The 13,915-nt window shown below is 42.4% G+C and overlaps 1 protein-coding gene across 1 annotated transcript in view; it reads right to left on the bottom strand.

The window, feature by feature from the left end:
• Nucleotides 1-13,878, bottom strand: part of LRMDA (leucine rich melanocyte differentiation associated) — a 641,405-nt gene extending 627,527 nt beyond the window's left edge. The window contains exon 1 of the mRNA XM_048310523.1: nt 12,736-13,878. Coding sequence (XP_048166480.1) covers nt 12,736-12,861 — 126 coding nt within the window. The 5' untranslated portion in view covers nt 12,862-13,878. The remainder of the gene's footprint in view (nt 1-12,735) is intronic.
• Between the last annotated feature and the right edge of the window lie 37 nt (nt 13,879-13,915).

Genomic DNA, 13,915 nt, shown 5'->3' with positions numbered 1-13,915 from the left:
ATGTATCCAATTAACATAATCATATAGTGTCCCATCATATTAATTCTATCAAATTTGCCAGTCTAATGCCACTAGGAAATAATTTTATTTCAATGTTATATTCTGATGTGCAAAATAAAGGTCATCCTGTTTATCCTGTTGCTGAGGCACTATAATCTATCACTGATTACAAAACTGGCAAACCAGTGTGTTTGAAGGTGCACATCCTAAGTGTAACCCTTATTAGCAAGCATAACTGCATAGCTTTTCTGTATGCTTTTAGTACTAATATCTAGTACTCATAATTTACTGGTTTATAAGTGCTTTTTTATTAATACCTAAACTTATAATGCTTTATTGCTTTTAGTCCTCTAACTTGATATGGAAATAGCTATGGGTTTCTCATTTTGTATCAGATTTCTGCATATTCTGTGTGGGTGAAGAAAACATACTAGCTACTTTGCTATATTGTGCTGCTACCACACCTCTAAAAGGGGTCAGTGACAAATTATGATCTCTTGGCATTCACTGTCTTGCAGATTTTGCACCAAATGAGGCAGGGATGATACAGAGGTGATATCATTTAATCTTCATGTTCTATCCTCAAGACTGTCATCATGTCCATGAACTAAACAACAGAACCAAGAGTGTAGGGACAATCTCTGTTCTGGTACTTCATTTTTTTCTATGCCCAACCCTGCATGCTTAATGTTCTTTTATTTGAGAGTCACTATGGTTGTCATTGACATTCTGAGCCAGATACTTAAGAGTTCATCTATAATGCCCTTGTATTTCTTCCTTGTAAGAGAAGAAAGGGTCAGCTCCAAGTCCTGTTTATGTGGAATGGACTGATTTCCAAACTGGCTCCACAACTGTCCTTTACCATCTCCAGCCATGGGCCATTCTAGTACTGTGCATATCTTGTAATCACTTAATCAATGCCTCATGTCTAACATGACCTCTCAGGTGTGCTCTGTAAAAGCAATCTGACCCAATGTATCAGTTAGTGACAGCTCCCAGCATGCCAAAAACCTGTTAGAGGACACCTAGAGGACAGCCATAATGCTGTCATGTCGGACAGCCCCAGCTCCTTCAAGAGGGAAAATCAGCCTGGCATAAAGGAAGTCTGGAACACCAGTTTTCTACCCCTGCACAGTCTATCAGCTAGAACTTCCTGAGGCCATGTAGGCTGTCATCCACCCCAGTGCAACAGATCTTTTGATATTCTAGGGCCCACGCTGAGGACAGGTAACTGGAGAAATCTGTAGCTGTTAAAGATCTTTTTTTTTTCCCCTGGAGTACTTCATAATATTCCACAAGCAAGCATACATAGGCCTTCTGGGAAGATATAAGGGCACTACTGACATCCTTATCTTTTCAGTAGGCAGCTTTCAGGGTTTTTCCTTCAAGATGCTCATCTCCGTGGCCGGAAGCAGCCACATCAAGGTGCCACCAAGTCACCTCTTCTTGTGTGCTACTGAGAAACTTTTCCTCAGCACTGGCCTGGGCTACTTCCAGCAAGCCAGATCTTCTCAGGTTTCGTTTCATACCTGTGTGTCCATACAACATCATAGTTTTGTTTAGTCATTGGTTAAAAGTCAGAAGGCTAAAAAATTAAAGGCCACATTACTTTCAGACAGATTTCTACAATTTGGTGTGAGACATAAAATGTGTGGCACATGTCTGATGGCACTAAAGGGACACACGAATATCCAAGGCCTTCTGGATATTAGTGTACCTCACATGAACAGAGAAAATTAAACCCAGCATGAGTCTGTATGATCCCAATGCAGTACGTGATGAAGTGAACTGCCTGCTAAACCAGCCTCAAACTTTCTGTTAGCAGGAAGGAAATTACTTGTTCCAGGGGGAAGCCTAAAAGTGAACAGTGTACACAAGCAAAGCCTGAGAGTATCTTAAACTGACAGGGTAGGCTTGGCACACCTCAAAGTCATGGGAAAGCTGAAGAAAAGCTTTTTACCAGCTCCCAGCAGCGACAGTTCACCCTCCCCCAGAGCAGTCACTCTGGGTTCAGCACCACTGCAGCCCACATTGTGCCTGAGCTATGCTCTTTCCTTCACTTGAGATATTTCTCCATAAATCTCTATCATTTAAGGATTCCCCACTATTAGGGAAAACAGAGTTATCATTAAGGTTCCTCTCCAACTCATTGATACCTCACAATTCACACACAGGGATGAGGGGAGGGCTTTTTCACTTTGTAAGCAAGAAAAATCTGGTTTACTGTTTGACTTGAAGCAATCAAAGAAGCTAAACTGGTTTTATACACATTTTTATAATGGAAGACACTTGCAGTGTTTCAGGTATAATCAAAGCACTCAGGTTAGCTCAGCAATTTGCACAAGTCATTTAAGTTATGCTAGAAATGTATTATGACCAAAATGTTGTTGCTAGAAACCAACACCCTAAAAAACACTTACTACTGAGAAATTATTTTCTCCATTTTTATAAATTATCCTAGTGTTGTTCCTCATCCATGACTGACAATAATACCTGAGTGACATGCATTATGCATTAAATATATTTATGATAATTCAGATCTATTTGTATTAAACAGTGATATCGTATATTCACTTAAGATTTTAAAATGTTAAAGTTGATAGCATACATATCAGAATATCATAGATTAGATTATAGTGGATATCTTCAGGCAATTTTATTTTATATGGAATAGAAGGATGGAAGACTAAGTATTTTTAATCCAAATACTGTACTCACAACTAACCTAAACTGACAAAAATCAAGAACTTCACACCTGAACTTGTCCCTTAAGGGTGAAGCAAAAATCCTTAGCAGGAAGAGGGCAAAGAATCAAAGCCATCCATAATATATGAGCAGAGGTAAAAAATTCAAATAACTTTACATCTGGAAGCTCAAACATGGAGCCAGTAACCACTACTGTCTAAAAGCCTGTATCAAAGATGTTGCCACTCTCCCTCCAGCTGTTAAATAATCTGTGAGCTGCATTCATAGGCATCCCTATCGCAGAGGTCCCATCACACGACCGATATTTTTGCAGAAACAACAGAGAGGATATGAATGAACTGTTCTCTAATTATTCTGGCAAGGCAGGGGAGGACATTCTGCACTTCATTCTCTGGTGTCATCAATTTGATGTCTTTAGAACTGTTAAATTAATTTTTCTGTACTTCAGGAGTCTGTTTCAATTCTTAATGTTATAAGGATGAAATTCACCCCGCCTTTCAAAGTCTTATGAAGTCCCCAGTGCCACAGATCTTTTAATATTCTAGTGCCCACACTGAGGACAGGTAACTGGAGAAACCTGTAACTGTTAAAGATCTTTTTTTTTTTTTCTGGAGTACTTCATAATATTCCACAAGCAAGCATACATAGGCCTTCTGGGAAGATACAAGGGCACTACTGATAAACATTTGATCTATCTAGAGACATGCAGCCAAGATGTGCAAAAAATACCAAACCATCTTTAGCCCAACACTCCTCCAAGAGGTAGCACTTTTTTTGTGTGAGTATATACTACAAACATAAGTATATCCTACCCTGGATTGGGTATTTTGGCATCCCATGATTATTTACTGTTCACTGTAAAAATGTTACTGCTTTCATTACTCCATAATAAATATATAAATAGAACTACAGACTGCCACAGGAAAGAACTGTATTTCCTTTCAACTTTTCTCTCCGTTACACCAGGTTGCTCACCCAGAACTCAGCTGAACTAATCTTGTCCTTTGCTAATGCACATAACAGATTTTCACGCCATCCAAGTCATAGAAATTTCAAATGTTGGCCAAAAAAATCAAGATCAACTTATCTCCATATCCACAACTGCGGTCCAGTTGTCTTTATTGCACAAATTATTTTAAGAGGCATATTGAAAGAAGGGGACAGCCAGGAATAGCTTTTACCTTCATGATGAAGAGCCCATTACAGTTCCACATTTGTTTATAGGAGTGCTGTAATTAGAAATATACCATTTCAAAAAATCTTGGCTACTCTACATAGTTTTCATGATGAGTAACAAAAAATGGCATCAGGGTTTAATTTTTTCTCCTTTGGTTTATGAATATTACTTATTATTAACAACAACAGATCCAAATGGATACCAACAGTCCGGAGAAAATGAAGCACCTTTTTTAATTGGGTTGTTATGTTTACTGTTTTTCTTAAATATTATCATTTTGGTTCAACCATTCCTCATTCTTATTAACATACTGAGATATTAAATATCCATAATAAATATGAAGGCATCCCACTTAAATTTGGGAGGTTCCATTACAGATCATGTGGGAATGTGGGAATGAGACAGTGGGTGATTACTGAACCGAAACAGCTGCTTACCACTGTGCAATTGTTTTCATATAGAAGTAAATGAGAAAATTTCATCTTTCAGTCCATGGAGAGAAGGTGCAAGCCCTAACTGAAGTAGCCACAATGCTATTACATTATCTCTGTCTTAGAGCTATTCAACCAAAGAATAGTCTTATACAGTGTTAATAAATTACATTTCAAAAATGGTGTTTGCTAATTGATTTTACCCCGTATATTAATGACATTCAAACAAGACTACCAGTGCTATATAATAATAGCATTTGTACTTTTGTCCTACTAGCATAATTATTCAGGATTTCAAGGTCATGGGTAAAAACACCATATTGTAAAAATATAAATCAAACAATAAGAACATTAACTCCAAATATTATAGAAATATGTGGCAACTACTAATTCAAAGAACCAAACATATGTCCTCATTACATGCATAAGTTGTATTACACCGTTTCATGAATTTGAAAATCAGAGGAGGAATAGGAAACCTTGATGATGCATGTTTGTTTCTGGTGACTGAGTAATGCAAAACAGAACTTGCAGCAGCACCAGCATATTTAATTCTGACAAGAAATCATGGCATTCAAACAGGAATGAGATGATCCTCTTGATTTGACTATGCTATTATACAGCCAGCCACACTGCATAATGTCAGAGCTTTTCTACAGGCAGGGTGAGATTATGTTCTTGTATTTTTATGCCATGGTAATGCACTAAAGCATTTACTGTCTTATCCTGATTACAACTCTTTGTAATTGAAAACTAAATACCAGGACTCTGTTCTACAGATACAGAGCTGCAAAATATAGTTGAACACTGTTAATGGTAAACCTGGAAATGAAACTTAAAGTGTCGCTAACTCTGTCCAGTCTCTGTTCTTCTATGGCCACAGTTTAAGAAGTTTACTTGAACAGACTTACTTACTGTAAGGACTTGTGTCTTTAATCGCTACCCATGACACTAAATGTAGTACATTTATCAGAGCTGGGAATACCTGAATGAAACTGGTCAGGGAAAAAGCCTCTTCACACTCCTATGCTACTGCCTACTTTGTCATCCATTAAGGATATGAACTTTCTGTGAATGATGTAGACAAAGAAGAAAGAAATCTGTTTGGGGTGGGTTTACTTATGGGAAAGAAATTACATAAAGTAGAACACTCTGCTCGGTTAATGAAAAATAAAAATTACAATTAGATGAAATAACGTGTGCTTAATCATTCTCAGCAAACATGCAAAACCCTCCGTAGAAAGTACATTGAATTTAGAAGAACAAATTTTCATTGTTCAAGTGGTGAGAGTACTGATGAAGAAGAGATGCTGCTACAGGCACTTGTTTGGCTAATGCCTTTTCTTTTAAACATGGGGAATTTTGCAAGCAGAGTTTGTGTTATCCCTTCCTAAGTAACCCTCAAAAGTTCCTTTTGACATCTTGTAAGATTTTAAACTAATCATGTAAGTGTTTTTCTTCCCACCTTACTGGTGGCTCAGCCATTTTGTCTCACTTGACCCCGGGATAGGAGTGGCTGTGTGCACACTTTAAAGCTGAACTTATATTTTCTAATATTTGGCACATTTTCTTACTATCTTTTCTTTCTTTACCTCCAGGTAAGCCACATAGCACAACAATGAGCAAAGAGGTAAGACTCCAGTTGAAATGATGTAATGCTGAAAATTAAATTTACACACAAGTGTTCCGAGTCTGGGTCATAGCTGGGTCACTCCTCTGAGTGGGAGGCAATCCAGCAAGGAGCACTGGATAATGATTTCTCTAGGCTGAGGCCCCTTTCAAGAAATATAGCACAAAGCTTTACCTTGATATCTGAATCTAATCTGATTCAATGTGTGTAATTACTGGTATTTGTTGTGTGGTAGTAAGGAGTGATATTATTTTGTTATATGCTGTATTATGTCTCCTGTTCCTTTCAACCTACTAGCACCCAGAAATAAGCTTTCCAGTATCTGAACCCTTACCCAGAGATAGTGGTTTAGATAAGGACTAGCTGGCTGAGGCTTTTTACAAAACACATACTGTTTAGAGTTGGGGGGATTAATTATTTTTCTTGAACAAAGAATGGAGTTTGTCTTGGTTGTTTTGGCACCACTACACATGGCCAGTGCTATTTTTTCTTAGCTGTATTTATCTAATGTGTTCATTTCCTTCCAGGTAGAGCTATCACACACCCCGTCATAACCCTGAGATGAGCTTTTCTGTAATAGCTTCTAAGTGGGTTCCATCTTGGGATGGTAAGAAGTGCCTGCAGAACATCTCTGCTCACATACAACTAAGCAGGCCTTCAGAGGAGACTCACAGGCTCTTCCAAGCACTTCAGGCTGGTGCAACAGCCTTTGCAAAGCATCTATGAGTCTTAAAAACACAATCTCATCAAAAGGTAAAGCAACCCATATGATTTCCTTCTGTTGCGCCAGTTGTCAGACTCTTGCATGTTGCGTCGCCAATGATTTTGCACTCTACCTGCAAGGTTTCCTGCTGCCACCTGACAATTCTGCAGTCAGCCACAGGCTGACAACCACAGCACCAAGAGAGCGACTGTCAGGGCCATTTTGCATGAAGCACACGCAGCTCCTACCCAGTGAAGCCCTAATGTGTTGATTTACAGAGTCCTCTTGGCTGACATGGGAAAATGAGTCTGGTCATGGTTGATTTAACATTTTATGGGCAAAGAGTCAGCCTGCTATAGAAAGTTTGGACTAGTGCAAGTATTTTACACATTCACACACAAGTCCACGGGAAAAAATATTCAATATACTCTGTGGTTTTGATGCTCACATCCCTCGAGCTCTACTGAAAATGAGTTTCAACTAATTAAATACAAAGGTGTACGTTACGGGTCAGACCTTGAGGCTGAGTAAGCAGCTCCCGGTCTGCGGGCACAGCCGCCCGAGGCAGGAGGAGCTCGACCAAAGGCTGCGGTGGGGCGCCGCGAAGAGACGCGGGAGCACCCGCGGGAGCAGCGGCGAGTGCCCCCGCAGCGCCGGCCCCGCGCCGGCTCCCTCCCGCAGCCCCTGCCCAGGGCCGGGCACGTCCCGCCGGCCCCGCTCTGCCCGCGGCGGGGGGCGGGCGCAGCCGGCGGGCGGGAGGAGCGGACACGGGCGGCTCCGCCCGCCCCGGCGGAAGTGTCGGTGGCCGCGGGGGTGCTCCGCGGCTTTGGGCGGCGGCCCCGGCCCCGGCGTGCCGTGGGCGTTGCTGCTCGGGTCTCCCCGCCGAGAGGGTGGAATGACTTTCCCCGTAATCAGCTAAAGCAAACCAGCAGCGGAGCAGCCGCCCGCCCTGCGCTGCTGGTGTGCTAGCCCCGAGCCCGCCACCTGAGCGGGCAGGTACCGCCGTGCCGGGCAGGGGCAGCCCCGCCGCCTGCCCCGCGCTGCCGCGGAGAGCCGGGGGAGCGGCGAGAGACGGGCGGGTCCGCGGCCGACGGGGCGGGGGCGAGAAGGGCCGGGAGAGCCCTGGCCGCCCTGCCCGACCGCCGGGCGGCCGAGCCCGCTCTCATCAGCCCCCTCTCCCGCCGGCACACCGGCACTCCCTCCGAGACGAGCGCAGCTGGACGGAAAATAAATACGGAAGAAAAAAAAACAAAAAAGGCTGTCAAATCTACCTCCGGCTAGTTCATCGCCCGAAAAGAAAAGGGGGAAAACGCGTATGTCTGCGTGGGGTGCCAGGAGAAAGATGAGTGTTACTTTCATTAACCTAATGGTAATTGCAAAAAGACTCCCTTTTTGTCAGCTTCACCTAATCAAAACCGAATATCTGTATGTGGCACTGACAAAATCAGTAAAACTTCACCTTCGACTTTATTGATCTGAACAGACAGGCAGAGTTTTCTATGGTGTTCAATTTAGGGAATTAAAAAAAATCACTCCGCTAACAGCATTTGGTACATTTCTAACCCATATGTCACCTCAGTGCTTTAAATAATTATATTTGCATGCAGGGAGTGATTCATAAATATGTCAGGATTGTGAAATATAGGCAGGCATTTCAAACTTTCTATTTAAAAAACGTGAATTATGGCCACGAAAAATGTGTTCCCATTTAAGGGTGATACGAAGTATTTGGTGTCTAGTACGGAGGCCCATCCATCATATAGACAATAAAGAGAGTTTTTGCCTGACGTTGGAAATTTATGGTTGCCCTTCTCTGCCCTAATAACTCAAGCATTGTGTCAGCCTGTGACAGCCTTTGCAGAAAAACAGCAACCCTGTTATCAATCAAAAAGCCCTTTTACATTTTTAGCAAAACTCTGATCATCCAGACACCCTTTTAATGTATATATTACATCATTATAGATCATTCTGCACTTTTACTGCAACTCAACAAAATGATCCATCATTTCAGGACCGTCCTGATGAACGCTGATGTAAATTATTTGCACGTCGCTAGTACAGTACAAAATGAAAAATGTACTTTAGGTGGAATTAATTTTAGAGTGTAAAAAGCTAAAAATGGAAGCAGTGGGGATTAGAGGAGATCTAAATGCATCATTAGGGATAACTGAAAACAAGCTAATAGTTATTAAAAATTAAGATTATTTTAACCTTTTGGGATCGTGGACCTAGACTATTTCAAGAAAATAGCTAAGATATATTGCATGCTTCTTCCTGCCCCTGCCAAACATAGCTGTCGTGTAACTGAGTTCAGGATCATTGTTCATTTGTCATTTGGGTGTTTAGACAAGGTTAATTATTGGGGTTCCAATGCCTTTTCCAGCCATATCCTTAAAACTCTTCCTCATATCTCAAAGGATGCTGTTCCTACATTGTACCTCCCTGCTGAAGACGCATCTGGTTGATCTGCACAGTTTCCATAACAAAGTTGTCAATAAACACTCTCTACATTTGGAATCTGAGTGAGGAAGCTGGAGATCGCCTCCATTGTGTGCCATGGTTAATTTCTGAGGGATTACTGTAACCAAATATGTGCTTAGTTGGTACAATTCTCTCCCGTAGCCTCCAGGCTTTCGCAGAAGATAAACACAAAGATGCCTTTATGATTGCTGAGATGGAATGATCAGACCAAGGTGTTAAAAAAGCTACAAGTTTTGGGTTTTTTTTTTTCATTCTTAGAATCTAGACACCAAATACCAATTCAAGTTACTTATGTACAAATTAGGAAACGTGTTCACTCGCTTTGGGCTCGATCATTTTAGTCGTAGTACATTTAAGAACGTGAAATGACACTAAAAATCTCCATGCACTTAACAGGAAACATACCCAGTCTTGCTCGTGTCATTGCAATCATTTGACTTGCTCTCTCCCTCTCCCTCTAGAAAGTTACCTTAAGGCGTATTTTAAATAACAGCTGTTTGCATAAGAAACACCTTAAACATAAAAGAGGGTAGATTTGGAAAATAGCTGTTGGCAAACGGGTTTCGACAAGGGAGTAAAAATTTTCACACTCACACATGAAACAATGTCAAGAGGGAAATCTGTCAAAGGGCTAAAAAGAGAAAGGTTGGGGTCGTTTTTTTTTTTTTTATTATTAGGTGCATTAATCTCTTCCTTATCTCGGTGTAACAAAAGGAACAAAATTAGACAAACGCATTTGAAAACATTCTAGGTGAAGGTGTCTTTCCGAAAGCAGTAAGCAACCAGCCAAACAAGCAAACAAAAGTGATTTTCTACTCGTTTAGTAAAAATACCACTGACTACTAAAATTCACGTTCGCTTAAACGTGACTATTATTTTGAAGATGGCTCTGAAATTATCACCGCTTATAAAACGATTACCTGCATCTCATGCAGAGTAAAATATATATTGCTTCTATGTGTTAGGAAAGTAATTACAATCATAAGGGTAAATATTTTCAGGTACTATATGAACAGGGGAGAGGTTTGGAAATCTTACTTTATGTTGGCAAGCTTTCAAACTATTTGCTTTAATAACATTCTGGAATAAATACCCCACACCTCTGCTGGATACCTGGGCAGATGCATCAGTTATTAGCTGAGCACATGCAGTCTCGCATTTAAAAAAAAAAAAAAAAAAAAGGGGGGGAAAAGAGCCTCTCTCCAAACGTACGAGTTCGTGGTGGTGTATTTCTGATAACCCATCACATTTCTTATCTTCTTATACAAAGTACTATCATTCTTGTGAGGAAAAAAAAAGGGGGGGGGGAAGAAGATGCACCATCTACAAAAATGCATTGCAATGTATATCTTAATAAAAACATTGGGGTAGATAGTGAAATGCAAGTACTATCAAAGGAAATAAACTTGATGCACCGGATGGACAGACAGGTAACTGAATTGTGTTACGCATAGAAACACAACCCAGACACAACTCAGCAACTATGCGTCTGCTAATTAAAATCTTAATCGTGTTCGAAACGATAGAAAAGAAAGGAGGGAGAAAGAAAAAAACAAACATGCTAAACTAAAGGGCCTGTAGGGTTGTTGCTGTTCCGTTTAAAAGACTAAATGCCCTTTTCCAACATGATCTACAGAAGCTGACACTTAAATGGCAAGAGAGCAAGCTCGCAGAGTAGGCACACTGGTGTCGAGGTTTCTGCAGTTCCCTCTCCCGGGGGAAAAATAGTCAGTCCGGGTTTTTTGGGTGATCCTGACCAGGGTTTGCAGCTCGCCAGCCTGACCTGTCAAGCGGATTATTTTAGAGGGAGATTAATAGGGGAGGCGGGCTGCAATAATAATCGTTTTGTTTGATGTGACAACTTTGATAGGCGTTGATTTACTTACAAACTGATAGGCTTTTAATTGAGCGCCTCCATCCAGCTTGAGATGAAAGGAAAACCGCATTGAAAAGCTGCCCGAGTGCCCTCGAGCCTCAATACTGATTAGCCATCTCGACAGTGAATAGTTCAAGGCATTTTCAAACTTTTTTTCCTCTCTCGCTCTCGTTCTCCTCTACTCCTCAAATATCTGCCAGCCCACTCCTTTTTAAGAGAAAATAAATCATTTCCATTGTGTGCAAATAAAATCGACTTGACATGCTTGCCAATAGCTGGTAGGTAAAGGAAAGTGTGGACTGGCACTTGTTAATTAATTCCTCCTTTGCTCTCCTTTTTTTTTTAAGTTACAGTTTTCCTTTGTAAGAGGAGGAAGACGGGTTCCAACCCTTGGAATTTTTTTTTCAAAGGAATGAAAGCAACAGCCACCAAAACTTCAACAAGACTACACAAGTAAATGCCAAACAGCAAACCGTCTGCACGGACTCATTAAATAAGAATCCCTCGCGAAGGTAACGAGCAGGACAGAATCCCTCTTCTTCGGCTCAAGAGAGGAAAGGAGCCCGCACCAGGCAAATCACAAACTCCGCACCGCTTTCAAGCTGCAGCCCCGCCGCCCGCCCGATCCTACGCGTGTGCATCCTAACTCCGAGCCCCTCATTGGGAATCGTTTTCCGCGTGTGTTAAGCGCAGTGAATAAGCTCTCATAGCTCAAAAATGCTTTGGAGGGCGCAAAGGGGAGGAGATGTCTTGGGGCTGATTTTTTTACAAGGTTCTACATAAAAAAGTTTACAGTACTGAGTGCGATTTAAATCTCATTTCAAAGGCTGAGTGGAAAAAAAAAAAAGCGAATGAAAAAGCAGTCCTCTGAAGTTGCTAATTAAATTACCCTCTGATGCTTCTACTTCAGCCAGAAAGATCGGGGTTCGTGCTGTTCCCCCCGCTCCGTCCCCCGCTTTTCCCGTCGGTGCGCTGCCTGTTTTATACACGTACCGGCTATCGCCTTTTGCTTCCCTGGCTTACAAGTAAAACAACCCTTTCCCGAAATCACCCTCACCTCCACAAGAAAAGAGAGAGGGGAGGAAAAATGGGGAGGGAGAACCTTCCCACAGCTGACTCTACCTTAAGACAATTAATCTTTAGTCTTTCACCCTGGGAGGCAGGATAAATACAACGAGAAAACAGATAGGAGTCTCCCCGGTCCTGTAAGGAAAACAGCTGTTCCAAGCACTTTAATGCAAATGAACACAAATGAAGGTTTCAGCTTTTTTTTTTTTTTTTCTTCCAGAGTTTTACTGCACTCCATTTATCAATTGGACTTGACAACAAAAGAAAGAACTGGGGGAAAACCTGGGGCAGATTCAAGTCACTTCCACTCTAGATAAAGGAAGGGGGGGGAGTTCCTTGAGGGCAAGTTGTGGGTCTTGTCAGTCCTACTGCAATATCGTGGGGTTTATGCAAGATTCTGTCTCTACCTCCTCCCCCCGTCTTTTAATTTTGTCTGTCTTGCAAGATACCGCGGTGATTGCAAAATGAAAGTACGTTTATGACTCTCCACTGAGAAGTTATGCCAATAAACCTTATCTTTCAGAGAAAATATAGAAATTAGGAGGTTTGTTAAAATTAATCGCATCTTTATTGAAACTAGAGGAGCCCCGCATATTTAGCCTACTCTATGCACTATAGCAAAAGAGTAAAGTGGTTTAAATAAAATACAGCAGATATACTTACTGCGCTGCAAGATTTAAAGGGTACCGCTTGGCGGGGGCGGGGGAAGGGGGGGGGGGGATAGCGAGGAAAACCTGCCTTACATATACCTCGTAAGAAGAGCAGGTCGTTAAAGACTATCTGACACATCTGTTTAGGGACTGGGGCAGATCGGTGTTTCAAGGGAAGAAAAAGGACTTGGTTCAGCAGATCTAAACGTGAGAAAGTGAAAGTCCTTCCTCTCGTCCAACCCTTCCAGGATCAGCGCCTGTTCTGGTTGGAGTCCAGGTCAGGAATTGGACGCGACCCCTAAAGCACTTGCCTTGTTCTTCACTTGTCAAACGTGTTTTATCTCTAAGTGACCTTTTTGTTAATGTTGTAGATTGTGTGGGCCACCATGTCAGATCCGGAAACAAAAGTAAAAGATTGATTAACACATTTTGCCTGTGAAAAAATGTTATGGGATGAGGAGGTGGGGGGGATAGTGGGAAGCAAAGTACAAAGAGAAAGGAAAAAGGCAATCCAGCGCCTTGAAGGGCTGCGGATTCCTCTCGGGGCATCCGCCGGCACCGGTAAAAATGGGGTTGAGGACAGAGGACTCTGTATCCTTCGGGAGCGCACAGACACAAAGCAGGACGTATGTAACGCCCGGGTGGATACCGTGTGCATACCCACAAGGCTCCCAACACAGCCTAGCTGAAAATCAAACACATAAATGGCGAACCAGTACTCTCGTTAGGGCGAGGGGCCGCCTCCCCAGGCCCCCGCTGCCGGCGACCGGTTCAGCCCGGCGGGTGCAGGGACGAAGGACACTTTCGAAGAGGACCAAGAGGTAAGGGGAAGAGGAGCCCATCAGCCCTCCCCGACAGGGCGATGAGGGGCTGGGGAGGGCTACCGGGTCCTGGCAAACAAATCCAGTTTACTCCAAGGATTTATTCCGAAAATTAAAAGGCTTTTTCTCCCGAGGAGCCCGTCTCTCCCTCTGTTTTCCTTCCTCCCTCTCTCTCTCTCCTTCCCCCTTCAAGTCACACCAGGCTTGTAATCAGCAACAAAAGCTGACATAAATCAAGGGCGGATTGACAGGGGCTGACAAATAACTGATTGATTGCGGTTGGGGAGCACTGACAATTGACGGCGGGGCGGAGAGTCCCGAAAGGCGGCGGCGGGCTGTGCGTGACAGCCCCGCGTGTGACGACCTCCCCCA

The sequence above is a fragment of the Corvus hawaiiensis genome, chromosome 8 (genome assembly GCF_020740725.1).
Source record: "Corvus hawaiiensis isolate bCorHaw1 chromosome 8, bCorHaw1.pri.cur, whole genome shotgun sequence".
In the NCBI taxonomy this organism is placed as follows: domain Eukaryota; kingdom Metazoa; phylum Chordata; class Aves; order Passeriformes; family Corvidae; genus Corvus; species Corvus hawaiiensis.
The sequence above is the reverse complement of the archived record's forward strand: the minus strand, read 5'-3'. Positions and strand labels throughout refer to the sequence as shown.